The sequence below is a fragment of the Elgaria multicarinata genome, chromosome 7, assembly GCF_023053635.1.
Source record: "Elgaria multicarinata webbii isolate HBS135686 ecotype San Diego chromosome 7, rElgMul1.1.pri, whole genome shotgun sequence".
NCBI lineage: Eukaryota > Metazoa > Chordata > Lepidosauria > Squamata > Anguidae > Elgaria > Elgaria multicarinata.
Genome location: NC_086177.1, coordinates 61,613,057 through 61,640,889, shown reverse-complemented (window position 1 = coordinate 61,640,889; position 27,833 = coordinate 61,613,057). Strand labels below are relative to the sequence as shown.

General features: G+C 39.6%; 1 protein-coding gene across 1 annotated transcript; it reads left to right on the top strand.

The window, feature by feature from the left end:
* Positions 1 to 23,269, top strand: LOC134401582 (desmocollin-2-like). Its single transcript, XM_063130675.1, has 16 exons — positions 1 to 81; positions 3,490 to 3,574; positions 5,359 to 5,555; positions 6,391 to 6,516; positions 8,008 to 8,163; positions 9,374 to 9,518; positions 10,567 to 10,742; positions 11,310 to 11,444; positions 13,132 to 13,317; positions 13,661 to 13,914; positions 14,114 to 14,253; positions 16,373 to 16,585; positions 16,686 to 16,970; positions 19,280 to 19,407; positions 21,559 to 21,792; positions 22,911 to 23,269. The coding sequence occupies exons 1-16, from the start codon at positions 1 to 3 to the stop codon at positions 23,106 to 23,108; spliced, it is 2,739 nt and encodes a 912-aa protein (XP_062986745.1). The 3' UTR covers positions 23,109 to 23,269.
* Positions 23,270 to 27,833: the final 4,564 nt, after the last annotated feature.

Sequence of the window (27,833 nt, the reverse complement as noted above, 5' to 3'; positions counted from 1 at the left end):
ATGGTTCTAACAGCTGCAGTAAGGTATAGAAGCAGCATTTTGCACAGAACTATCTGGCTACAGCTTCTCTTCAGCCTACCGGTGAGTAGAAAATAATGTGGAATTGGTTGTACAGCAAATAGAAAGTTTCCAGAAAACAAATCATTGTGAAATTAAAGACCCAAATAACATTGCTGTAATTATTTATGTTCAAAGACAGTATGAAGATATTTCAGAGGTTTCTCTGATATGTGTTGGCCTTGGGGTATGCTAAGAATACGCAGCACCTGCTGTACTTTATGAAGCTGACATATTTTTAAAATATATTGTCTTTTCTTAGAACAGAGGATCTTCCATACATCTGACACCAGGCAATGATGAATATGAAACTTGAGAGTTTCTCCCAATATTGAAAGTGCTTGTACTGTTTTCAGTAATCCTTTGCTAATTAACAAATGTAGTTAAATAAATGTAGTTAAATGCAGATGTAGTTAAATACATAAATTATAAATCTAAGCAGCATTGAAAATTTAAACCAGTGTAGGACACTTTATTGTTAATTAGGGTCTGATTAAATGGTTAATTTAATGTTCTTACTGCATAGATCAAAGTTTCAAACATGGGAGATAGCATGGAACTGTTTGGTGCAGTTCTGTGGAATCATGGTGCTCTAAAATCAGGTACATCCATGATGATTTAAGAAGTTTTAATATTCTGGAATCAGGGAACTCTTTCAACAAACTTTGGAGACATTTGGAAACTAAAGCCCATACACAATGTTCAGGGCTTCAATCCAAAACCCACTTCAATTGAGTGAGCCGCACTGAATTCAGTGGAAATAACTTCCGCTTAGTCATGTATAGGATTGCATTGTAAATGTTCTATATATTTATTTCTTTGTTCTTGGCCCTCTTAGAATATATGAAAAGGGAAATATTAGTGCATCAATGACATATAGCATCAGGATAATTCTTTGTATTTGCACTAAAATATTACAATCAGAATTACGTTTAAATTTACTGATACTTGATTCTTTTTAGCAAAGTCAAAATTTGCAAGAAGGAATAATCTCTGGTTTTGTTAAATTTCCCTGCATCTGTTTCAAACTTCTGTGGGAATTTATTATTAGTAAATGATTATTTGAAGTGGTTTATAACAGTTAAAAAGAATACACGTATTAGGATTGTACTAGAGACATTTTCTTTTGTAGTTCCATAGCATGTATGTCATAGCTGTCATTCTGAAGATGGAGGCTCGGTTCACACAGGAATGGCTTGTTGTGGCTACAACCTGTTCCTGGGTTGTTTGGTGTAATGCCTGAACCTGGACCTCTTTTGAGGGACAAACAACTCAGAGTTTGAAACCATGGTTTGTTGTTGGGTTCAAATTCTTGGTTGTTTCTCCCTCAACAACCCAAAGTCCCAGGTTTGGACATCACAGCAAACAAACCAGGAATGAATTGTTTGCCAAACTGGATGCAAACCTTCCCATTCGCTCAACTAGATTAGTTCAAATAATGAGCGAGGACTATGATATAGTTCACATAGGATGAAACCTGTTCAGAAAGGAAGTGGGGAGACATTGTTAGTTTTAATGTGTTCACACATAAAAATATTTCTGCATAATTAGCAAATCATAATAAAGAAATACAAGAAAGAAGGGTCGATTTTGAGTTTTGGTTCAGGCTTGCTGGGTTGGGCTGACCCAGATTGCTGTTTAACTGGGCCTAAAAGCAAAGGTAATTGTGACATTCTGTTGCAAAAGTCAAATCAGTTGAAAACCTTGAGTAGGATGACCAGGAGGACAGGGCTTCTATATCTTTAACAGTTGTATAGAAAAGGGAATCTCAGCAGGTGTCATTTTTATGCATGCAGCACCTGGTGAAATTCCCTCTTCATCAGAACAATGACTAGCGTGACCAGATACAAAAGAGGGCATAATTTCATATGGTTACCCTAGGTCCCTTAACCTCCCTCCCCTGCAACAATTCATCACTAACATGATTAAGCTTCAGTGCTCCATTTCACCAAATGTAGTTCAATGCCATTTTCAAAATGTATTTACTCTTAAGGTATTTAAAATAGAGCAGGACGTTTAATAGTTTAAATATAGAGATAGCTTTAGGAACATGTTCCTTTACAGTAGGAAACTGCATCACTTGGATTGTAACCTTTTGTCTAGTCCATTATGCTTTTTATGTTTGTGATGATATGCTTAATAATATAAACCAATCCAAAGTGAGGTCAGAGAGGAGCAGAGTGATGGATTCTCCTCCTGATCTCAAGGCCTGCCGGTATACCTACAGGTCCGTAGTCTGGGGGTGCTCTTGGATCCAGAACTGTCACTTGAGGCACAGGTGAACTCAGTGGCAAAGAGCACCTTTTATCAGCTTAGGCTGATATACCAGCTGCGCCCTTATCTGGACAGAGATAGCCTAGCTACAGTTATCCATGCTCTGATAACCTCTCGTTTGGATTACTGCAATGCGTTATACATGGGGCTGCCTTTGAAAACGGTCTGTAAACTTCTACTGGTACAAAACAGGGCAGCACGCTTACAAACAGGGACTGGCCAATGAGACCACATCACACCAGTCCTTTTCCAGCTTCATTGGCTGACAGTCCAGGTCCGGGCCTGATTCAAAGTGCTGGTATTAACATTTAAAGCCCTAAACGGCTTGGGGCCAGGCTATCTGAAGGAACGCCTCCTCCCATATGTACCTGCCTGGACCCTAAGGTCATCCTCAGGGGTCCTTCTCCGTGAGCCCCTGCCAAAGGAAGTGAGGCAGGTGGTTACCAGGAGGAGGGCCTTCTCTGCTGTGGCACCCTGGCTGTGGAATGAGCTCTCTAAGGAGGTTTGCTGGGCACCTACATTATATGCCTTTAGACGCCAGGTGAAGACCTTTTTATTCTCCCAGCATTTTAACAGTCTATAAATAAATTTTAACTTGGTGTTTTAAATTTGTAATTTTGCATTGCTGCTGTTTTTATCTGGTTGAGCTTTTGTATTGTATTTTATATTATGGTTTTATACTTTGAATGGTTTTAATTTTTGTGAACTGCCCAGAGAGCTCTGGCTATTGAGCGGTATAGAAATGCAATAAATAAACAAACAAACAAACAGCCCATTTCAGGGGTTTCTACCAGCTACCACTCGCAGGAGCACCAGCGAGTGGACTGGAGGTTCTGGGGGTGGGGAAGATAGAGCTCCCTACCTATGGAACTAATCTTGTCTGGTGGCACAGGGCCACCTCCACCTAATGCTAAGTAATTCCAGTTATTTAGGACTGCCCTGATTCTCTTCTACCAGAATTAATATTTTGTTCTAACATACTGAATTTTATATTTCCTGATACAGAAATGCATGTCTTTTGTGAGTCACGTATTGCTAAATATTGCTAAATATTTTTATAAATTAAATTACAAGATGAGGTTTGTACTAGAAGAAGGTTGTTCTTTCATATTAAAAAGAAAAGTGAACACTTTTAAGCTTTTGAACTTTTCCTCTTAGGCGTTCAATTTCCTTTGTGAAGCTTGCAAGAAAGTGACGTTTCATGTCCCTCATAAACTAGATGCGGGGATGTTTGTTGGCAGAGGTGAGAAAGTACAAGAATGCCTTTGCTTTTACACTTACGTGGTTGTTACACAATTTTAGTATATACAATAATCAGCAGGTGATATCTGTATGTTTCTAACAAAACACTTCAAATGTGATCTAGGTAATATTTATGTTAAATTAAAAATTAACCAGGGTTCCTTGCAGAAACTGGAATTTGAATTCTGAGGTCACCAAAGTTATCTTATACTCTTAGCTGCAGGCCACCGGTGACATCAACAACTAAATCAAAGGTATCTAGAGAGGGTGTGGCTCTTCTGCCTGTCTGCTGTAACTTTGATTTACAGAGCAATCCTAAGTGGGCTGGCGGGGGGAGTGAAGTGATGGGACCTCCCCCACAAACTACTTCTTACACCCATCCAGCTAATGCTGGCCAGGGGAGGAGTTCAGGGGGTAGTGCCACGACACAGGCTCTGAACAACAGACCCGGCCGAGGCTACTCCCTGCTCAAGCCAAGCACCACTGCTTGATATGCCTGAGGCAAGGGATAAGAACCACCTTCCTCCAAACTATGTGGAGAAAGGGGTTTAAATTGGAGAAGGATTTTAATATATATAATAATGCACTGTGAGTTATATCTGCTTAGGTGAATGATTGTCAGAGTGGGTGTTAAATGTGTAAACTTAAGATGATAAATGCCAAACAGACACGTGGGCTTTTTGTGGTAGTTTAAAAACAAAACAATCAAAATTTATTTTTAAAAGTTCATAAGCTTTGTTTCAAATAACAACATTTAAAAACCTTTTTGAAACCTTTCATACAATCCTGTCACATATGCGCGTTCCTTTTTCTCACACAATCACTCTTGAACTTTCTTTATTCTCAGTATTGATTAATATACATCCACTACGTGCACACCATACTCTAAAGACACCACTCACTACATTGACTCTCAAATTTCCCAGAACTTAAGTACCATAAACACAGAGAGCACTACAGACTCTAAGAGTACCTAACAAGTCTCCCTGAAAAGATCTCTCCATCCCCTCAGTCATTCCCTTATATATCACTCCTCCCCCCTCCCAAGACGTTCTAACCCCACCCACTCAGGCCAACATTCTAAAAACCACAAACTTACAAACTGCAGACATACATTTGGAATTGACTTGTGGGGTGTAATGCCACAGGTAGCTCTACAAGTCTTTTCAGATCAGATTAGATCATTTTATTGTATTTGACTAACCGTCATTACAAAGAGAACAGCTTGATAGACCATGCAATAACAGAATAACAACATGCAATAACAGAAATCAAATTGGTGAATTGCCTGAACAGTGAATCCTCTCCCCCTAGAACATCCCCCATGCCTGGATGCACCCTTGGAACATGTCCTCTGCACCCAGAATTCTGTGGGACCTACCATCAGAAGGAACTCCACTAGTAGTAGATTTACACCTACATAGTTTTCTTTGGACATATTGGGAGATGTTGAGGTGAATGTGCCTTCCCTGCTGGCAGAACTTTCTTCAGCTGGCAGAGACACACTCTTGCTCCATCCCGACTCATTCCCACCTGTCGGATGGCTGTCAGAGGGGATTAGGATTGTCCTGTTAGGCAGTGAAGGTTGGTGGTGCCCATGTCAGTGGGGCAGTGAATCCATTCCAGGTTTCAGTCAGAAATAGTCAGAACTTTAAAGGAGCTATCCTGCTGTTATGCACTTATTTTAGGTTGAAACACCTTATTTACTTCAGGATTTTGCCTTTGTATATGTTGTTTCTCCTACTTCATCTAGTTTTTGAAATTCAAATTTACCTTTTCTTACAGTAAACATGAAACGGTGTTTTAAGCATTCTGGAATTATTAGCTCAAGCAATCCAAACTTTACAATTCTAGAAGATGGTTCATTGTATACAACAAATGATATTTCCTTGTCTTCTCATGAAAACAACATTACCATATTCTTTAAAGACATTCATGAACAAAAGAAGATATATGTTAGTTTGCTAACATATCCAGAAAAGGTATATACATATTTACATCCTTATATTTCATTTTGATATTTTTGCTCTTCAGGTTAGTTCCCCATTTCTAATCATTGCTATTTTACTTTATATGACAGTCCATATGGGTTATGCATAAGATCAGAAGTTGAATATGTAGTGTTAGCAACTTCCCCAAATTACTGCTAAATAGTCCCGTCAAAGTTGCTATATCAAGTACAACTTTGACCAAGAGCATTAATGTTTCTAAGGGTGCAAATCAATGCATGTTTGGCCAGGCAATGCTGGGAGTTGCAGGGCTGTTTTCTATCTAAACACGCATAGGATTGCACTTTAACAAACTCAATCCAGTTTGGAGGGAAAAAACAGAATTTAATGGGCATAGTGCAAGGAGGACAGTATTAGAATTGTTTCACATGACAGAAAAATCCCTCAGTTGCACACAATACAATTATGCTAGAAGAAAGGGTTGGCCCTACCATTAGGCTGAGTGAGGTAGCTGCCTTAGGCAGCAGATGCTGGGAGGCAGCGGCAAAGTGGTGGAGGAGAGAGCTGTGTGTGATTCAGCCAGCCCTATGCTTCCTAAGCTAGCCTGCTGCCTTCATCCTCAGTATTTCAGTAAGATTCAACTGGTAGTTCAGTCTGCTTTTATAAATGGACTAGGTGGGGACTTGATCTTAACTCAGGCAGAAAGAGGTCTTTGGCCAGCCATGTTTTAAGACTGCTGGAGAGTAACTACTTGAGTCACAGAGAGATTGAAAAATAGGGGAATGCATATAACAACATACACATACACACACACACACTATATGATTTCTGTTGTTATTTGTTTGAACTATCTCTTTCTGTCTTCTAGACCCAAAGAACTAAGGCAAGACATGTACGAGACACTGCTCTAAGACGAACTAAACGAAGATGGGTTCCTGTCCCAACTATTATAATGGAAAATTCATTAGGGCCTTTTCCAATGCAAATTCAACAGGTGAAGATTGCCTCCACTGCTCCTTCCGCCTTGCATAGGGTGATTGTAAGCCTCCGAGTTCGGGGGCTTACAATCACCAAGGGTGGAATCCTATTTAGGATTCCACCCTAAATGTTTTTAGGGATGAGCTAGGACAGCAGTCAAGAAGCTTTGAGCAGTTTTAACATTTTTTATAAGTTACTAGCAGGAGCAGTCCCATCCGTGAAAATTGCAATGTCAAAAGCAGCCTTCAGTGTAGCACTCTACACTCCTATACTCACAGATACATATTTATTTATTTATATATTTATTTATTGCATTTATATACCGTCCCATAGACAAAGCTCTCTGGGTGGTTTACCAAAGTTAAAAACAGTAAACGTTAAAACAAATACACAAAGTTTAAAAACATAAAACACATAAAAACATAGTGCACCTTCTCAATTCTTTCAAGTAGCTAGGAGGGAAACTTGATCATGATCCTGGAAGTCTTCATTTTCATGTGTAAGTTACTGCCCCACCTTGTAATTTCCTTTTGTATTGCTGAGATTCTCTGTGTTAAACCAGTGTTGCAGATGCATAAATCCAGTTGTATCCAATGTTACTATAACTCAATTCCCATGCATTTAAATGGATCTGCTTTAGGTAGAGTTAATATTGGATACCATCTGTTACTGCAACAGTTCAGGATCAGGGATTCCATTTTTCCTCTGCTCACATCCTATGAACAAGTTTGTAATTACAACAAAGTAACTTAACAGCAGAAATAAAAGTACATTAAATGTCCCAGCTTCCACCCGAAAGTCACTTAAGCAAAAAGTACTTGTGTTTGGTGGCAGCTCCATACAAGGCTGTAGTATTTGTAAAAATCTCACTAAACATCCTAATGGTAAGAGCAGAGTGGAAAAAATGCTTTAAGAGATGGCGGGCAACGGAGGCTGGTGGCTCAAATGTCAGGGGGCAGTGAATCTGCTCTGGGTTTCAATCAGAACTCTAAAGAAAATATCCAAGCTATAAAGCACCACTCAGAACCCAGAATGGATTCATCTCCCCACTGACATCAGAGTCACCAGCCTCCACTGGTAGTGGGCTCTCCTTTGGTAGAGGTATTTAAGCAGAACCTGTATGGTCATCTGCATGGGTTGGTGTAGTTGCATCCTGAGCAGGGAGTTGAACTAGATGACCTCCAAAATGAGCTCAATGATTTTACCATGTGGATTAGCCTACTGACATGGAGTTTCTACTGCAGTGCCTGTGGCCACCTGGAATATGTAGCACTGGCAGGGGTCTGCTCCACCTCATCAGGATTATCCACAGCCGGTTACAAGAATGACAGACCTTGTATGGAACCACTAACACAGAGAAGCGTTTTAGAACCATGTAACGCAAAGGCATCCTTTGTTGTGCATCCTGAGATTCCTAAGGGATTCTGAATCAGTAGGCAAGAAGGAAGGAATTTTGAGGTGTCTGTTAACAATGGTTTCTGCTTCAAGTTTGTTTGTATTTTCACAGTTGACTTCTGACATGGCTCTAAAATACAACATTAGATATTCCATAAGTGGCCATGGTGCTGACAAACCCCCATTAAATTACTTTTACATTGAGAATGAAACAGGAAATCTCTTTGTTACCAGCCCAATAGATCGGGAAGTGTACCCAGAATTTCAGGTATGGGTTTCAAACTTGTTTTTATTGATTGATAATAAACAATGGCCATTAAATAGTTTATGGTGCAAACCTGTGCATATTTAGACAAAAAAAAGTCCTACGACTCCCAGCATCCCTTGACCCTTCCATGCTAGCTGGGGCATGCTGGGAACAATAGGACTTCTTTCTGTCTAAACATGTGTAGGATTGCACCCTTAGTGAGATTTTATTTGTATTACTCTGCATACACATCTCAGCAACAGACGTATGGTCATGCCACCGATCATGTCTATTGCCAATATTTGTTCCTCTTCAATGTAAGGATCAGAAGAGTTAAAAGCAACACATCTCTTTAAAAAGCTAATGTTTGGCTTGTTAAAAGTAGACTGTGAGTCCTCTTAGGCAAGAAATTAAAAGTGAATGAAAAGATGCAGCAAACGAACAAATGTTGCAACTAATTACATATTTATTTGATAGATAACTGCATGTCTGGGACCAACGCATGGGAAGTTTTCAAACATTATGCCTGCCATGTAAAATATCACTTTAGTGGCTACCATGTGTAGGCTATGTTTACATTGGCTTTCAATTGTTTAGCAAATAAAAAGCCTTCCGCAAACTGGTGCCCACCAGATGAGTTGGGCTTCCATTGTCCCCAGCTGGCTTGGCCATTGGCAATTCTGGTGGGATATGATGACAGTTGCAGTCCAACACATCTGGAGATCACCTGGTTGGAAAAGGCCAGTATATAGGGTGAGAGTGATTTGGTTGCTTGACAATATTTTGAATCACACGCATGAGATACATAGCACCGATTGCCAGCCAGAGGCTCCTGTTTATTCAATTTGATAGTGGGAGGGGATTGATTTAGTGGCTGCTGAGGGCACAAAGGCAGTTGGGCCTGCATAAGCCAGTCCGCCTGAGGAGTCATTTTTAGGATGCTTTTTCCCAGATGAAAAATTGCAGACAGGTTTTCTGATAACACCTTTTCCATTCATAGCAGTGGAAGAGTTCAGGAGAAGGTGACCAGGCACACAGACATGGAGAACATGATATTGAGAGGCTATCAAGATGGCTGACCAGGCACACACACAGGCAGACTGCTCACCACAATAAAACTTTGTATGGAAATCTGGATTGAAATAACTGTCACCTGATTTATCAAAAAAAACTTCTGCCCCTCCAGAGCAACTAGTAAATAACAGTATTTCTTTCACTCTCTCTTAAACAGCTGATTTGCTATGCAGCAACGTTAGATGGCTATATACCAGAGATACCACTTGTGCATAAGATCAAAATAGAGGATGATAATGATAATGCTCCCATATTTGACCGTGATGTTTATACTTTTCACATCCTTGAAAATAGTAGAATTGGTAATGTTGATTTAAAAGCAAAATGTGTTTGGATAAGCATTTGTAAAGTGCTAATTGAAAGTGATCGTATTGATCATTTCCATAGAAATCTATGTATATTTTGGAAGTGAGGAATGCATGTTCAAAACCCTTTTAATTAAAATATACTGAAAAGGGGGTTGGGGTTGTATAGTTTGATCATATATCAAATAGATGTATACATATTATTTGTAAAGGTTTTAATTCTGAACTTATATCTGAGTTCAAAAAAATCTCCAAATGTACAGATGTTCACACAGGTGTGCACACATACACATTCTTTCTCTGATTGTAATATTATCATTCAGAAAACTCCAGCTGATCCAGGGATCTGTGAATATCTGGAGCTTTTCCTGTTACTCCTAAACTACAACCTTTCCCCTCCTACTCTCTAGCCTGTGTCTTTTAAAACTCTCCCAGCAGTTTAAAAGGTTGCTTGTAGATGGGGATACAGAGGGGAGATGCAGTTTTTGTGGCACAGTAAAATGTTCTCTTGCGCATGTGCAAGCATACAAATGCTCAGAAAGAATGCTATTGGGATTGGCATCCATATAGGATGTAATTGTTACTGGTTTAACTCATCCTTGGGGTGTTTTGACATTTGATAAATTTAGGTTTTTTCTACCCCTTCCCCACAAAAAAAATATAACGAACTGAACATTGCTTAACTCTCAAGTTCTAAAATCCTACATTTCCTGTATTTTATGTTCTTAATGCAAAGAGAACACGAACACACACACACACACACACACACACACACACACACACACACTTGCCAACTTGTAATAAGGGATTCCTGATTTATAACGAAATTTACTATAAAATCAAAAGAAATCTGTTTTCAGTGAGAATATATATCTGCTATATATTTCATCGATCAAATGTTACAGTTCTCTATATATTTCCTATAAATAGTTTTATGTATGTTTTTCTTTTAGTTAATTCTGATATGTATGCCTGGATTTAATGTTTTGAATACTATCTAATGAAAGAAAGTTGGAAATTTAAAGTTGATTCCTTGTACATGCAGGGACACTAGTTGGACAAGTGATTGCAATAGACGAAGATGAGCCACACACGTTGCATACTAAAGTGAAATATAAATTTGTGTCCCACAATCGTCAGAGTTATCAGAATTCTCAGGCATTTGTTGTACATCCCGATACAGGTTCTATTACTGTGGCATCATCAGAACTGGACAGAGAGGTAATTTTTCTGTGCATCTAACATTTATTGGCATGCCAAAACTGTGTGAACTGATATAAGAGAAACATGCTGCTGGATATTAAGCAGAAGGGATATTCAACAACCCATGATTCAACAATAACCCGTATTCAACCCATACTCTGCCTTGTGTACCATTGTCTCCCAGTCTAACTTAACTCACAAATGTTTTTGAAGATAAAATGGTGGTGGAGTGAGAACCACATATGTCACCTTGAGCTCCATGTAGGAAAGGAGGGATGTAAATGTAATAAATAAAATTAATGGATAAATAACATCCCCAATGTCATGGTGACACCGAAGAAAGAAAACATGCTGGTGTTTAGGACCAAGATGCCAAGCCATTTTTTTTTCCTTTTTAAACAAGGAGACGTTCCTGTTGTTGCAAATAGATAGTTGAAGGCATGTATCCAACCCCAATGCTATTCTGAAAGTGCAAACAATGCCAAGCCATTTTTTCAAAATGGTTTCTGCCACACCAACCAAATCACAGTATTTTTAATCAGAATAGAAAAATTATGTGTCTGTATTTCTTTTAATGTCCTTCAGACAATATCAGAGTATAAACTAACAATGGAAGCAAGAGACATGGGAGGCCAGGAATTTGGTTTGTGCTCCATAGCAGAAGTGGTTATTGAGATTTGTGATGTAAATGACAATGCTCCACAATTAGTACAAACTGTGGTAAGTTCCTCTTCATTAAAATACATCAGAGCTTTTAAAAACTTGGTTACCTCCTGAATGGTCTCAGGTTTCTATGGTGTTAATGCCGTTAGAGCAGGCTCAGAGAAAGTTCTCTAGGTAACAGTTGCCAGCCTAGTTTTGACTGACTGAAGTAAATTCTTCTCAGGGGACTTGAGCATGTGGGGCAGATTGTATGGGAGAAGACGATCCCACAGGTAACCTGGACCCAAACCATGTAGGGCTTTAAAGGTAAAAATGAACACTTTGTACTTCACCCAGAAACTAATTGGCAGCCAGTGGAGTGATTTTAATGGTGTGATATGGTCACCCCTAGGTGTGCTGGCGACCAACCTGGCTGCCATACTTTGAACTAGTTTAAGTTTCCAAACTAGGTACAAAGGTAGCCCTGTGTACAGTGCATTGCAGAAGTTGAGCCTCAAAGTTACCAGCAGATGCACTACTGTCTTTAGGTCTTCTAACTAGGAAAGGGTGCAGCTGTTGTATCAGCTGAAGCTGATAGTAGGCACTCCTGGCCGTCACATCTATCTGGGCTGTCAGTTAGAGCGAAGGATCCAGAAGCACCCCCAAGCTGCGAACACAGTCTTTCAGGGGGAGTGTAACTGCATCCAGAAGTAGCTGACACACCTCCAAACCCAGGTTAGGGCCCTTGACAGTAAGCACCTCTGTCTTGTCTGGATTCAGCTTCAGTTTGTTTTTCCTCATCCGCCTCCAAGCATTCATTCAGAGCATTGCAGGGAAACCCTGTGGTGGCTGCGAAGCTGCACCTGCATTATCTAACTGATGCGGCGCAGATCCACAGCCACTGTGGGGCTTTCCCCACATATAGATAGCCCACAGGTAATGCTTAGAGAAAACCCATGGAGATTAATGGGACTTCAGATAGTCATCACTAACCTGTTCCATTGATTTAATTGTGTCTAGTCTAAGAGCTTTATCACACCAGCGTTATACTATATAGTTTTCTAGCTTATAATCTGCTTTTATTGTGAAGTACTCTGAAGTTTTCCACTTTATAATCTGCTTTGACTGTGAAGTACTCCCATGCATCCTGCTTTAATTGTGCTATAAAGGCAAAAGAATTTATCTATTTTGCTACTAGTTTTGGAGCAAATCATTTGTTATTTTCCGAACGGCCACTGGAGGCGCAGGAGCAGGATTTGATATGTTTAAAAGAAAAATTAAACAAATGCTTAAATCTGCATAAGTTTTAAAGATAAAGACATCAAAATTGGCACAGTAATAGATATTAAGGAGAGCTTTAAGCTTGGGTCATCCGTTGATTTTTTATGATTTTTTACATTTCCCCCCCTTAAACCCATTTCCTGGTATACAAAGGATCTTAGGAGCGCTGCCCCCCAGGTTGTGATTTAGCTAACAACAACGACAGCTTAGCGCTGTAGGGGATAATTCGAGGGAAACAGGTACGTGGGATGATGCTATTAGCATGACTCAGTTTGGTTCTGACCCATAAAATGCTAAATGTGGGGAGGGGATGCTGGATGGGAAATGCTGGGAGATGTAGGACTTTTTTTTCCTGTCTAAACATATATAGGATTACACTCTTAAACGTTGTTATTTTAGCATTGGGAAATTTGCCCTTGCTTCTTTTTTCTAGAAATGTCTAAAGTGTTCATAAACTAATATTTGAAAACCTTGTTTATTTCAGTATGAAGTGCACTTATCTGAAAATACAATAAAAGGAGAAATATTGTGCATCCCTGTGATAGATGATGATGAACCCGGAACAACTTCATGGTTGGCTACATTCACTATTATAAAAGGAAATGAAGATAATAGTTTTTCTATTACCGTTGATCAGGAGACAAATGTTGGGTGTTTAGCTGCTTTAAAGGTAATCATAGGTAGGAAAACTCATCTATATTGCAAAGGGCAAAGAAATTTGTTAATGTTGAAGCCAATTCTGCTTGCCAGATTTGAAGCTCTATGTGGTTGTTCTTGAAGCTTTATATTTCTAAGGGTTGACTTCTTTGAAATGCTTCTCTAAAGGGAATTTCTCTAGGATTTATGTGAATCGACAGAAGAAAAAAGAAGTCAGAAGAGGGGAATGAAGCGGAGATATTGAGTAAAATTTAAAAATACCTAACAATAAATGCTGTCATTATTTGAAAATTATTATAGCAAAGCAGTACTAGTAAATCATGTGTTGATTTTAATAGAAATTCATTTATTTCCAGGGACTGGATTATGAAAATACCAAGGAGAGAAGATTAGAAATTGTTGTAAATAATGAAGCACCTTATGCACCTTATTCAAGACCCCTTCTAACAAGTATGATCACTGTTGTGATCAGAATTAGGGATCAGGATGAGGGACCAGTATTTGAGCCTTCTGAATATATTTTAAACATAAAGGAATGTTTGCCAGGCGGAACAGTGGTTGGTAGTTACCAAGCAAGGGACCCAGAAACTGGAAATAGTGGAGGCCTAAGGTACAAGTTTAATTTTTGGATTAATTTGGTTTATAGATCGTAGATAAAATCGGGAAACTGTACATAGCCTTCCTCTAAAATTCTGGGGAGCTGCTGCCAGTCAGTGTTGATATTACTGGGCTAAGATGCACCAATGGTCTGACTCAGTATAAGGCAGCTTCCTATGTTTCTGTGTTCCTAATATGTTTGTTCTTAACAGTTACAGAATAATAAATGACCCATGCAGTTGGATCACTATTGATCACATGGGACAGCTGAGAACCACTAAAATTTTAGACAGAGATGTACCAAACATGAAACACGCTCGGTGCAATGTAACAATCTGTGCAACTGATCAAAGTGAGTACCAAACACTGAGAAAAATTGCTGTCAATGCAGCATGCAGGCTCAAATTGTTGACAGTATTTTGTTGTATCTTCCTCTCAAACCAGTGCTCCAGTCCCGTTAGAATGATTTCACAACATGAATTTGGAATTGTTATTACTGAACATTTTTCTTTATAAGCCAGTTAGTTTACTAGGGGCCAAATCCAATGTTACCGAACAGACTACCACTCACACAATGGGATTTTCCCTTCCCTTCCTTTCCTTTGCATAACCCACAAAATCTGCTGCAGAGGATCCTCCTCACAAACCCTCTGAGGCAGATTTGGGGTGGGGAAAAGAAATTTAATCTGCAGAGGTGTCTCTTCCACTGGACATCTTTGGTTACAACTCTAGGTGTCTCCCTTCAGGCTACAGTTTTTTCTAGGCCTCGTAGCTGGAAACCCATCTCATGTTGAAAAACAGTCTTGTTATTCTTTATTTCATTTTTTCTTGCTTCTTCTGTATCAACTAAGTCTACATTTTCTAAAATTAGCCATGTTCCCCCAAACGCTGCTCCAGAAGGTTGAGGTACTCTCTAGGGAAAGATTTGAGGTGGGGGAGCATGGGACGGTGCAGTGGAGAGAGGAAGGGAAAATTTCATTGCATGAGTGTACCTCTGCTTACGCAACATTGCATAAAAATGACACATTTTATTTGTTCGTTACCATTTATATCTTCTCCAAGGAACTCAAGGCAGCATAAATAATTTGCAGTGATTTCTGCTGCTGAGGCCAATTCTGTTACTGGAAACTTCTCGTCTTCCCCTTCCTACCACACTGGTCTAGAACAGGTTTGCATTGTCCTCCACAGCATCTGAAGGTCAGAAAAACCACAGAATACCTGAAGAGATTATGTCCCCTCCCGACATCTATACTGATTCCATCTTTACCCTGTCAAGAGTAATAATTAGTTGTCCATGCAGAAATGCAAGGGCTCATAGAATTGGGCCAATTGTTCAGTTAGCCTAAAGGGATCACCTGTCTTGTTATGAACATGACTGAGTATTAAGATCTGTAGGAGAGGACCTTTTGAGGCCATGATTACTTGCAGAGACCTGTTTACTGGGCTCACGTGAAAGGGCCTTCTCATGTGTTGCCGCCAAATTATGGAATGCACTCCGTCAAGAATTATGATTGCCCCTCTCTCTTTGACTTTAGAATGGGTGTAAAGACTGATCTTTTCAGTTTGGCCTTTCAAAATGTGTAGTTTTAATATATATTTTTTACTGTTTTAATGCACTTTTTAAAGGTTTAATTGTTTAAATTGTTGTATAACACTATGGCTTTTTAGCAGATAAGGCAGTATATAAATGTCAATAATAAACAAACAGAAATGGGAGCAGAACCATGCTTGCAACCCTAATACATTTTGGAATATTTTTAATATTCATATCTAAATTTTCTCAGAACATTTTTGAAATCTCACTGATAATTCAAATGAGCTCTCTAAGAGCATGCTTCTTCTTTCTTCCCTGTTGTATAATAATACAGCGTTGAATAGAAATAATTTAGGTCAGTTGTTTTTCCTATCAATCCATCCTTATGAGTTAATATGTTATTTATTTGATAGCTCAAACCAACAACAGAGGCAGTGACTAGGTTCCTTTTCTCTGTACAAAGGACTCGTAAGACAATTTCCCCAACATAATTGCAACTTCTATCTCAAGTTGTTGTTTTCCTTTTCTCTCTCTCTCTCTCTCTTTGTCTCAGGTGTTTTAACTATGTTATGATATTTTAAACATGTATTAAGAATTTCTCTGCCTTCACCATAACGATTTAATGATTGTGTTTTTACTGTCTTAATGATGTCTGCCACTGTTTCTCATTGGGTCTGTGACCATATAATAAATGATGATGATAGCTGAAAGCTACCTCAAATTCCTAAAACAACCTCCAACTTTTCTTATTGAGTCCATTTCTTAGTTTGGTTACAGCAGAACTCTAAAGGTTGCCCTTAATCTATGGGAGGGAGAGAATTTTCACTGCAAAATTATCATTAGTACATAGGTGCATGAATAAGATCAAGCCAGTCTGGTTTTTTTGAAAAGTGTGCATATTTACAGTATTAAACTATGAGGCATTTTAATTTCCCAGGTGGTAAAACAGGTACTGGGGAAATTGTGATAAAACTGATGGATGAGAATGACAATTACCCAGTGGTTACTAGACAAAAGTATGTCATGTGTATGGACAAAAAACCAATTTGTATTACGGCCTTTGATGCTGATCTGCCTCCCTACACAATACCTTTCCATTTTGAAATAGAGAAGCCGATGGACTTAATGTGGAGGATAACACCATCTGAAGGTATGTAGGTGGCTTTTAATATCTCATTCCAACAAAAATAAGCATACATAGCAATCGTGTAAAAATGTTCATCACTGGATTTGAATGGTTTGTTTTACAGATGAATCAGCATTGCTTTCACTAGTGGAAGATATAGACTATGGCTCTTATGAAATTCATGTTAAGATATCTGATAACGTGGGTCACAGTGGAACAAGTGAAATTACAGTTCAGTATTGTAATTGTGTAGTTCCAAGTGATTGTTTTGAACCCAGCGCAGACATCCCTATGGATCCTATTCCTTTAGATATCCCTGAAGATCAGAGACCATATGAAGAGATGTCTAATAGTGATTTTGGTCCCTGGGGCATTCTTGCAACTGTACTGGGATCACTGTTACTGCTATGTAAGTATATGTGTCTTTTATAGCTATGCAGAATGAGCCATTAAGGGTCAAAGTACACATTACTTATGGCAGCTATATTTTCCTTTACTCAAGCCTTTTCTACATGAAGCATTTATTGTGTGCTCATCATTCCCTATTCACAATTGTTTGTAGCATCTTTAGACAATGTCATGACCCTCCAATTTAGCTTCTGCGTCGAACTAGCACTTTTGGCAAGTTTTTTTTTTGAGCAGGGAAAATGCTGCATGTAATTGTGAAAGCAAAGGAAAACACTTTTTCACTTCCGTATTTGCACTATTTTGCTGTACCACAGTGCCACCTAGAAGTTAAGTAGCAGAAAAGCTAGAAAGGAAACGCTCCTCGTGTAGTGCTCAGATCTCCATTCTGCAACAAAAGTGAAAGCAGATACAGCAGATTAACAGCCAATTAACAGCCTCATGTAGAAAAGCTCTCAAAATAAGTGCAGGGGTGAAGATTGGGACCATAGTGTTTGTGTTTGGGTTTTTTTTTAAAAGGAGACTTTAACCATTTGCCTTTTAACAAAATTTAACTATTCAACACTCTTCTACTTACTTCTGAGTAAAGAAAAAGGATGTGATTGTTAGCTAGGTCTCCAAAGCAGCATGTATTTTTTTTTCTGTATTGAGGAGCATTCACTCATATGAGCCTTAAACTGCCATCAGAAGTGGTACAGTCCAGATGTTCAATTAAAGCCTTATTTGTTGTTAGGAAAACTAGGGTTCTGATCCAGGGCTATTCATTTCATCCACAAGGAAAGAGGGGGGAGCTCTGAAGTCAAAATAGTCACTCTAGCCACTCATAGCATTTTACATCAAATTTATTCTATCTAAGCAATTGGGAAGAGCTAGGTTTGAGGGCTCCCTGAGTAAGTTCCTTTCCTGGGCCTATTTACCTCCCCCCACCAGTTATCCCTCCCTCCCACTTTTAAAAAATGTATCTGGTGGCAACTGCAGCTCCTCCTCCTCCACCTACGTGGCTGGCTCCGTGCTGGCAAAAAAAGTGCTGGGGCAGGCCCCACGGAACACTTTTTTGAAAGAACTTTAAAAACTTATATTTTGAGATAGCAGTGTCTGAACCAATTAGATGGTGCATAAGAACATAAGAAGAGCCATGCTGGATCAGACCAGGGGTCCATCTAGTCCAGCACTGTGTTGACACAGTGGCCAACCAGCTGTCAACCAGGGACCCACATGCAGGACATGGATGCAACAGTACCCATGTTCCCCAGCAGCTGGTGTATACATGCTTACTGCCTCTGTTTCTGGAGGTAGCACATAGTTCTCAGGACTTGTAGCTATTGATAGCCTTCTCCACCAGTAATTTATCTAACCCCCTTTTAAAGTCATCCAAATTGGTAACCATCTTGTGGTAGTGAAATCTGTCATTTAACTTTGCACTATGAGAAGAAGGACTTCCTTTTATCTATCCTGAATCTCCCACCAGTCAGCTTCATGGGATGACCCTGCATTCTAGTATTTTGAGAAAGGGAGAAAAATGTCTCCCGATCCACATTCTCCACACCATGCATAATTTTGTACACCTCTATCATGTCTCCCCTTAGCCTCCTTTTTTCCAAGCTAAACAATCCCAGCTGCTGTATCCTTCCCTCATAGGGAAGATGCTTCAGCCCCTTGATCGTTTTAGTTGCTCTTTTCTTCCCTTTTCCCATCACTACAATATCTTTTCTAGGGTGTGGTGTTTACACAGTATTCTAAGGTATGTACACAGTATTCAAAGTATGGTCGCACCATAGATTTGTATAAAGGCATTATGGTGCTTTTGGAAGACATGGCTAGTTGAGGGTACAGGAGCAATGAAGAGGCAGTCTTTATGTCCTGTACCTTCATTGGCCATGTCCCCAAAAGGCAGCATCTGATTAGTTCAGATCACTGCTACTCAAAAAAGTTATTTTAAAATGGAATGCCGCAGTGCAGGCTCCCCTGGCAAGCTGCCATGTCATTTCCTTTTGCAGACAGACAGGCAACCCTGCAGGCATGAGGCTAGGAGCAAGGAGAGGAAGGAGGAGCCACCAGCGCAAATTAAGGGGGTCATTTCAGAGCCCCTAATATCCCAGGGCCCTGGACCTGCATCCCAAGCTTTGGCCCTGGTTGCACCACTGTAAACAATGTATATTTCCATCATCCTTTCCTGAGATATATATTTGCTTCAGAATCTTATAAAAAATGTATGCCAACTTACCACAGTAATTAAATCCAAATTCCTTCATGCATGCCTTGAAATCACAAATAAAATACAAATTTCAGGTTTTGTGTATTTCCCTCCTGCAGTAGGCCTGGGTATACCTTTAGGCTTTTGGCTCCATAGCAAAGTTCCCATGGCTCAAGAAGTGTGTGACAATTTAGCTTTCCAGAACTTAATTAAATCAAACACTGAGGCACCAGGTGAAGAATTGACGGTAAGTAGTATTTCTGCCTAACTGTCTATTTTGCTTAACAAATGAGCAGACTCACAGATTTAGTGTATAAAAGAGGACAACTGAATTTCTATAATACACACAGCTAGTTTGCACATAATGCCAAGAACCAGCGTGGCTGCACACAAGTGAGCGAGCGTGCTGCCTCCCTCCCATTCCCGCTTGTAAACAAACAAACCATGATTTAAAACTCTGGGTTATTTAACTCTAGACAATCCAGAGTGCCAGGTTTGCACATCATGACAACACCTTGTCCTGGGGTTGTTTCAGAAAGCAGTAGGGGGCAGGATCCAGCATACTCGCTTGCACGTACTTAAGAACAGCCCAGATTTTGTTAACCATGAGTTGTTTGATGAGCAAATCAGGAGGCAGTCTATGGGGCTGTCTTGACAAGGGCAAAGCCCCAGGGTGGTTCTGCAGTGGTGCTAGGTCATTTATATGATGCATCAGCCATTGCAGAGCCATCCCAAGGCTTTCCCCTGAAGCTCTGAATTAAAAAAGTCAGGGACTTACACCAACATTTTTCTCTTCTAGCGAGGTGACGACGGCATCTGCTGTCTGGTCACCTTGCTGCAGAGCTTCTTCGGAGGCATGTCTGAGCAGATGGTGAATCCTGATTAGTCTCCATCTGCCCGGACAGGGGGGAGAGGGCGGGCCAGTGAGCTGAATGGCCAGTAGCCCACCTCTGTGCTTCTCCGGTGTGGGGAGAAGCAGAAGAAAGGTTAAAAAAACCCTCACACCCTGGGACGTGAAGAGGCACAGGTACATGGGACAGTTCCGCCTCCTCACCAGCAAACCCCGTGCATGCTCCTTTGCGTGGAGATAACATGAAGGAGCATAAATGTGGGGGTTGGTGGATTGGCACAAATGCACTGTCATAAAGACAGGCCCTATGTTTATATGATGATACATCACTGAAATAAAAATTAATGACACAAGCTCGTTAGTATAGTAGAGGAAATACACAAATTCCCAATTTTATTACAAAGAGGCATACATGTCCTTAAAATTATTGACCTTAAATTGTGTGTGTGTGGAGGAGGTTGGGGAAATCAGTGGCAGTGAAACTGATGAACGCATAAACATGCCAATACAGCATTAAAAAGGTTGCTTTTCAGTTTGATTGTTAAATGGTCATGCAGTTTGGTGTTTATACTTGCAACAAGTACCTTAAAGTGTCAATCCACCCTAAAAGATGGGTGTGGATAGGTCCAGAAAAGGGATCTCTTTTGGGGTTTTGAGTTCACTCTGAGCTAATTTTATTTGTTAAAGATGGAATTGGGAGTGGAAAGTTAGCTGCAGCAATGTAACATGGTTGCAGATGGGACCTATAGGTTGATATGTGTTCTGGTATGTAAAACATATCTGGATCCTGTTCCAGATGGAATGGTGTGCTGGCAAGGAAACAGTGGATATGGTAAGGAAATGGATGGAAGCTGCTGCTTTGAGCAAAAAGGCGCAAAATAGTAGAACCCGGGGTCATCCCATGAAACTGATTGGTGGGTGATTCAGGACAAATAAAAGGAAATACTTCTTCACACAGTCCATAGTTAATTATGGAATTCACTACCACAAGATGTAGCGATGGCCACCAATTTGGATGGCTTTAAAAGTGGTTTGGTTAAATTCCTGGAGGAGAAGGCTATCCATGGCTACTAGCCCCGATGGTTGTGTGCTACCTCCAATATCTGAGGCAGAAAGCCTGTGTGCCCCAGTTGCTGGGGAACATGGGTGGGAGGGTGCTGTTGCACCATGGCCTGCTTTGTTGGTCAGTGGTCAACTGCTGGTTGGCCACTGTGAACAGAGTGCTGGACTAGATGGGCCCTTGGTCTGATCCAGCGTGGCACTTCTTATGTTCTTATGACATGGGATAGGTGTGTATCATGGTATGTATAATTTGGGCTGAGTTGACAATGGACTCAAGCCTCATTTTTTATGACTGTTCAAGTCTTTTCAATAGCAAATAGGACAGACTTGGACAACCTAGGATCCTCCAGATGGGTTCTTGACCATTGCCCGTGCTGCCTGGGGCTGAAGTCCAAGTCATCTGGAGGACACCACAGTTGAGGAAGGATATGGGTGATTAAAAAGCATTGTTCCTTTCAGAAAATCCTATCTTTTTGCCCCACCCAGGATCTTCCCGTCAAAACAATGAATGCATCTATGAGCATGAGTACAACTGGAGAAAAAACTGGGAGGCAAGAAGGTTTGGAAGTGGTAAATGAAGAACACCACACAGCAGAATTAATGAATGGGGGAGGAAATCATGTGGCAGGATCTTTATTGGATTTTGAACAGCCCCTACGGTATTCCTACAGAGATTTCTGTTCAGAATGGCAGAACTTCACCAATCCTCACTTAACTGAAGTAAGTCCAAATCTAAGTAACTGTTCTGACATAGATTTCCCAGAGCTCACGTTTGGATTAATGTTAAGCCTATTCATTTCAGGGTAATATATTTCACTTAGTTAGCTACTGTTATTTCACCTTCTGGTTTTGAATATTATTGTATTCCTTTAGTTATTTCAGACTGTTGGGGCTTATTAGTAACCAATGTTGTGCTGCTCCATTCAAGGTGGCTAATTTGGGGGCAGGGTGGGTGTGTTCTGTCATTTTACTGGAATTGCTTCTGTTTGGGGTGTGTATTTGTGTTGCACATCAGTGGTGTATTTATTTATTTAAAAAGATTTCTACCCTTTCCTAAAAATAGTACAAGGCAGCTAACAACAAACAATAAAAAATGTTAAAAATTAAATTATAAAACTAAACAACAAAAAACTAATCTGTGAATCAGGAGAAAACAAGACAATAGCATCAATCATCAGCTTAGATCAGCAGTATGAAACCTATCAAGCAGGATGTTGTAGTCTAAAGGCCATCTGATGAGGGAGGGAGAACTCCCTTTAGGAGGACATTCTGGAGCTTTGGTGCAACTGCAGAGAATGCCCTGGCAGTAGGCACTCCAGTGCCCTCCAAATGTTTTGGACGACAACTCCCATAATCTCTCACCATGCTGACTGAGGTGAGTAGGAGTTATCTCAAACATCTGGAGGGCACCAGATTACCTATCCTCTTTGAATGTAAAGCCTAATGCCGAAGCTCAACATATCTTGGGTAATACGGAAGAGATTGAAAGAAAAAAAGGTATAGTTATACTCTGTACACAAAAAGCTGGTTCCTATCTCTCAGAAATCATACACAAGCTACATATTTATGCTTCTTCTTTAAAAGAAGAATTTAAATTATTTTATAATTATTATAAATTATAAATATTTATAATTATTTCTTTGCATTTGCTTTTGATTATTTCCTGTGTAAGACATTTTCCTTTAAAAAAAAAAAGTATGAATGTATATCTTTTGTACCTGGGAACCAATTAGAGTGCACACTCTGATTAAAAATGAAATACTGATTAAATAAATAAATAAGGATAAAATCTAAAAATATGCTTTTTATGTCATAATGTGCCTTTTCTTTCTCTGCAGATGGTATTTCTGTGTGGACAGGATGAAGAACATAAACATGCCGGAGAATATGTACTTTCATTTAAATATGAAGGAAAAGAATCACCAGTTGGTTCTCTAAGCTCCTGTACTGGCCAGTCAGATGAAGAAGAACTTGATTTTTTAAATCACCCAGAGCCCCCTTTTAGGACATTAGTTGAAGCCTTTGCAAAGGAATAGATGTGTTTCCACACACTGATCCTGAAACCCATGAGTACAATCCACTGGTACATTCTCCTGTGCCAGCTCCATTGAAATGAATGGATGTTTTTGTGTAGATTTAATTCATTTTGATAGGATTGGAGGAACAAACATTATTGTAGTTTGTGCTCATTCAATATTTTCAGTGGATTTTAATTCCATTTTTTATTTCCCCAAGCCAGCCTTTCCCCACCTGGTGTCCTTCAAATTTGTTCAACTTCAACTCCCACCATTGCCCAGACAGCTTGGCCTTTAGCTGATTTTAATATTCGTTCTTTAAAAATGATCGATGATCTGAAATTTGTCACAAATTTGTCCTATGTGAACACCGATTAAATTTTGTTTAGTTGCCTATTTTTACATCTTTAACAAAATACTATTCTCTTCAATCTGTGCCTATCTTCAAAAGACACTTTTAAAAGCTCATATATTTTTTAATTTAAGCTTCTAAATTACCTGCCAAATAATTCTATGTAACGGAAAGTATTATTTGACTGAGTCTTTCTTTCTTAATTTCTTTCTTTTTAAAGCATTCTGGAAACAACTGATTAAATGTTACTGGTGTGCAAGTTAAATTATAATATTAAAAAATTCTCATTTACTTGTGTGCTTGGTTGCAAATCCTTGGCCACAGCAGAACACATAGTTATATTTATGCTTAGGTCCAATTAAAATCAATGGGATCTATGTGTATGTAACTGCACTACATTACAATCTTTAGATTTTTCAATCTGAACTGTGGAAATAATATTAAATTGGGAAACAAATAAATAATATACAACTGCATAAAGCGGCTGAGTGATTTGGTCTGCTTACTTTTGAATAAGCATGGAGAGGTTTATCCTCCTTATTAGTGAATAGATCTGCTGATCATGCTTATGTCTGAGTAGATACGCTTCCTACTACAAATTGGTATCAATGGAATTTCTCTCTGTTGTCCTTTTGCCAGCAGTGCTGCACTGGAATGCAGCCCTGGACAACTTCTCTAAAAAGGTTCCCCATCTCAATATTAGCATATCAGAACTTGTAAAACGCTGATTTCCAGTTCAACAATGAACTAGTATTGACGCAAGGATATCAAAACTATGAGTTGGATCCAGACTTTGTTGTAGCTGAAGCAGACCCATTGAAATCAATGGGACTTATGTTGGTCATGACTCACTTGAGTCCCATTCCCCCCCGCCATCCCCCAATGGGTCTACTGTCTAACTATGACTGAGTCTGGCTCCAACACTATCCTTTTTCATATTCTGACTCCCAATTTTGATAGACTTCAAAAGGGGTTTTGTGTGAACCTGTTTCAGTAACACTTGCAGAAATCAGGAGGTGAAATCCATGCTTATGAATCTCATTCTGTTTATGAGCTTGTCAGCCCAGTTATATCCCTAACCCAACCCCTGTCTTGCCTAGCACTTCCTTCCTCCCACTCTTGCATCTGATTTCTATCTATTTTGTAGTGCTGATCAATATGTTGAATCTGCACATTGATTATATGATCTGGCTTGGGGCAAGTGCTTGAAGAATCACAACAACAATAAGCATTAAGCTAGCAATTATATTTGTAAGGCTTGCCTGTAGCTGTATGACTCCAAATTACTATCTTGTCTACCAGGTAATTTCACTTGAGCATAGATAATATGAAGGAAGAAAAATTGAAGCTAACCAAGTTAACAAATAACATTTCAAATGCATGACATATTATCTTTGGTATAGACATACCTACATGAGTATAGAAAACAAAATTGTAAACAGTGGGGCCAAAGAGCCATGAAATACAAGAAGTGACATTTCTCAGCAAAACTCAAGTGTACACAAGGTAAGTACAGACTAACAAGGCTTCAAAAGTTATTTTTCTTAAAGTGCAATTGTATACATGTCTGCTCAGAAATAAGTCTATTGAGGTCAATGGAGTTTACTCCTAGAAAAGTGGGTATAAGAATCCAAGCCTTAATACATAAAATTGAGGATTTTAGAATATATATTTATGGGCATAAATCTATGCATGTTGGACAGAAAAGATCCTACAACTCTAAGCATTCCCCAGCCAGCAATTTGTTTAATGCATTAAATGCACTATTGCACTAAGCAAATGTTTCAGTACATTTGCTTCATTCCACAGACTTGGGTTATCTTGGATCAGAATGAAACATATTTATTCACATTTCTTCAATGAGATTACTTTCAAGAATGGTCTAAGTTGGGAAAATATTTTGTTAACTCCTGAATATTTTGAACAGTCTCCTTCACCACACTTGAGGGCAGCAGGTTAGCTTAGGTGGCACAGGGCAGGTGCTGTGATGCATATTTTGCTGCTGTTCCTTGTTCCTCAGAATCTACCAACGGATGCAGTCACCTCATTCTGTCTAATGGAAGGGCCGGCCCTGGTTGATCATGATTTGCAGCAGAGGTTGCATTTTATAGACGTTTAGTCTCTTCTATCATTATAAATGTATGACTATAGCACAAGAAACTTTCAGTTATTGCTTTAAAATATATATTCTCAATTTGTTTCAGTAGAGTTATGGAGGTGATTGACTAGTGACTAAATTTTCAAACGTTGGCCACCATTTAGACAGAATATGCAACAATGTACAAATCAAGCTACTTGAAGAATAATACACCCAAATATTGTAAGTGCACTTATTATAAATCACAATATAACAACTATATGTTCAAATATAACATGGGATATAATTCTATTCAGCTACTGTGAATTATAACAAGAATTTAAACATGAATAAAAAACTCTTAGGACAAGATCCAAAGAACTGATTGGCTCACCCAAAAGGGCTTGCACTAGCCCAGTGGAATGTTTTTCAACTGCCAGCTCCTATGTGATATCATAAATTGCCTTTGAAACGCCCTTCATTTTCAAAAGCAATTTGCCATCTGGAATGTGTGGCTACTCTCTGAGGAACAACAGGTCTAAAGACCCCTTGGGCTCACACCACCAGCGTCATGAGTCTTTGGATCCTTCTCTCCACCTGATGTACCAGAAAATAATTGTTTAGAATGAGGAACAATTATTGCTGCACTAGTTAGAGTGTCTCACTTGCAATGTCTGCCTCTCCCACTGGCTAGCTGCCCCACAGTTATGACATTGTGCCAACGCCCAATGGAACACCCAGAAGACTCTATTCACACTCATAAACTTCCCTCTCCACTCCTCAATTGCCTTATTAATAGACAGTTGGCTGGTATTGGTAGTTGGCACAGCAGAACTACCACAGTCATGGTCTATGCTGCACAACCCCTTCTATTGCAAGTACATTGGCACAATCCTGTCTATTGCAACTATTCCTGTAAATGACTGGGATGCCAATGTCCTTGTAAATGACAAGACAAAGAATGTGCTATTAAATCATTGTGCAAACTTCCATGGTCTTACTCAGCCATAAGGCCAACAGTATGAATGACTGAAGGATTTAGGTGATAATGCACAATTTTTCTCACAACAAAAGGCAAACTATGTGTCATTCACTTTGATGAGATAATGATCAGTAAATGGACAAATAAAAGTGTTATTAGTTTCTTAGGTAGTATCTTATGTATTTATATAAATTGTTTATGGATTCTTCATTTTGAATGACTCTGGATACATGACCTAAGTAAAAGGATATCTCTCAACAACACTTCCCAGAGGAGAGAGAAGGGGGGGGGAAACCTTAACAAAAAATAAAATAAAAACAAGGATGATAAAGCTGCTGTGGCTTGACAGTAAATACCAAGGTTTGGAACGTAATTGTTTAAATGTTGGAAACAGACAAAGAAAATCCAGTTTGTGCATTCGAGCTGAATAATGTGTTGGAACTATTTTAGGAAGACCAGCAAATGTGTTCTGGAAGGTCATTAAAATAAATACTGTGCTCCGAAAACCTCTAGATGTAGGTATTCGACCTTTCCAGGTATGAAATGGTTGAAAACTTGTCTAGGGGTTTTCAGGGAGCAGCAGTAATTCTGATCTTCTATTGGATGAAAACGGCCAAATTGCATACATTTTAATTTTTTATATAAAGATGTCATATAGAATTAACACCAGAAGTATCACACTTTACTAAGCAAAGTGCTGGGCCCGGTGCTCTTCAACATTTTTATTAGGGGTGTGCACGGACCCCCCGCTCCGCTTCACTTGCAGATCCGCCATTTTCCGGATCGGGCCGCTCCGCCCCGCCCCTGCTCCGCCCACTTCCGCTCCGCTCCGCCCGGAGCTCCGGATCCGGATCCGGAGCTCCGTTTCCCCCCCCCATAGGCTTGCATTGAAAGCTAAAAAATTATACAACTTTTTTTCTGTTCAAGTTAGAAACCTCATGTTTGGCACCATGACACCTCATGGGGATATACACACGCACGCCAAGTTTCAAAGCAATCCCATCATCCCCTGATTTTTGGCGAATTTTTGAAAATCGGGCACCCCACACACAACATCCCTGCGAGGTGTGTTAAAAAACACGGGGAAAAGCCCGTTCAGATGAAGAAAGAGAAGTTTCCCAGAATCCCAAGTTACCTGTTTTGCCTATGCCCTCCTCCAACTTTGGGATCATCATGACCGGGAGCTGACTCTGCCCCTCAGCCCTTTGAAAAAGGTATTTTTCCCGCCGATTTTTTAAAAACTTCTAGCCCGCGACCCGTACGATGCAGAAAGTTGAGAGTGGTCTCAAAATGACCCCCATCCACGACTCTCTGTGCACAAGAATTTTCAGAATG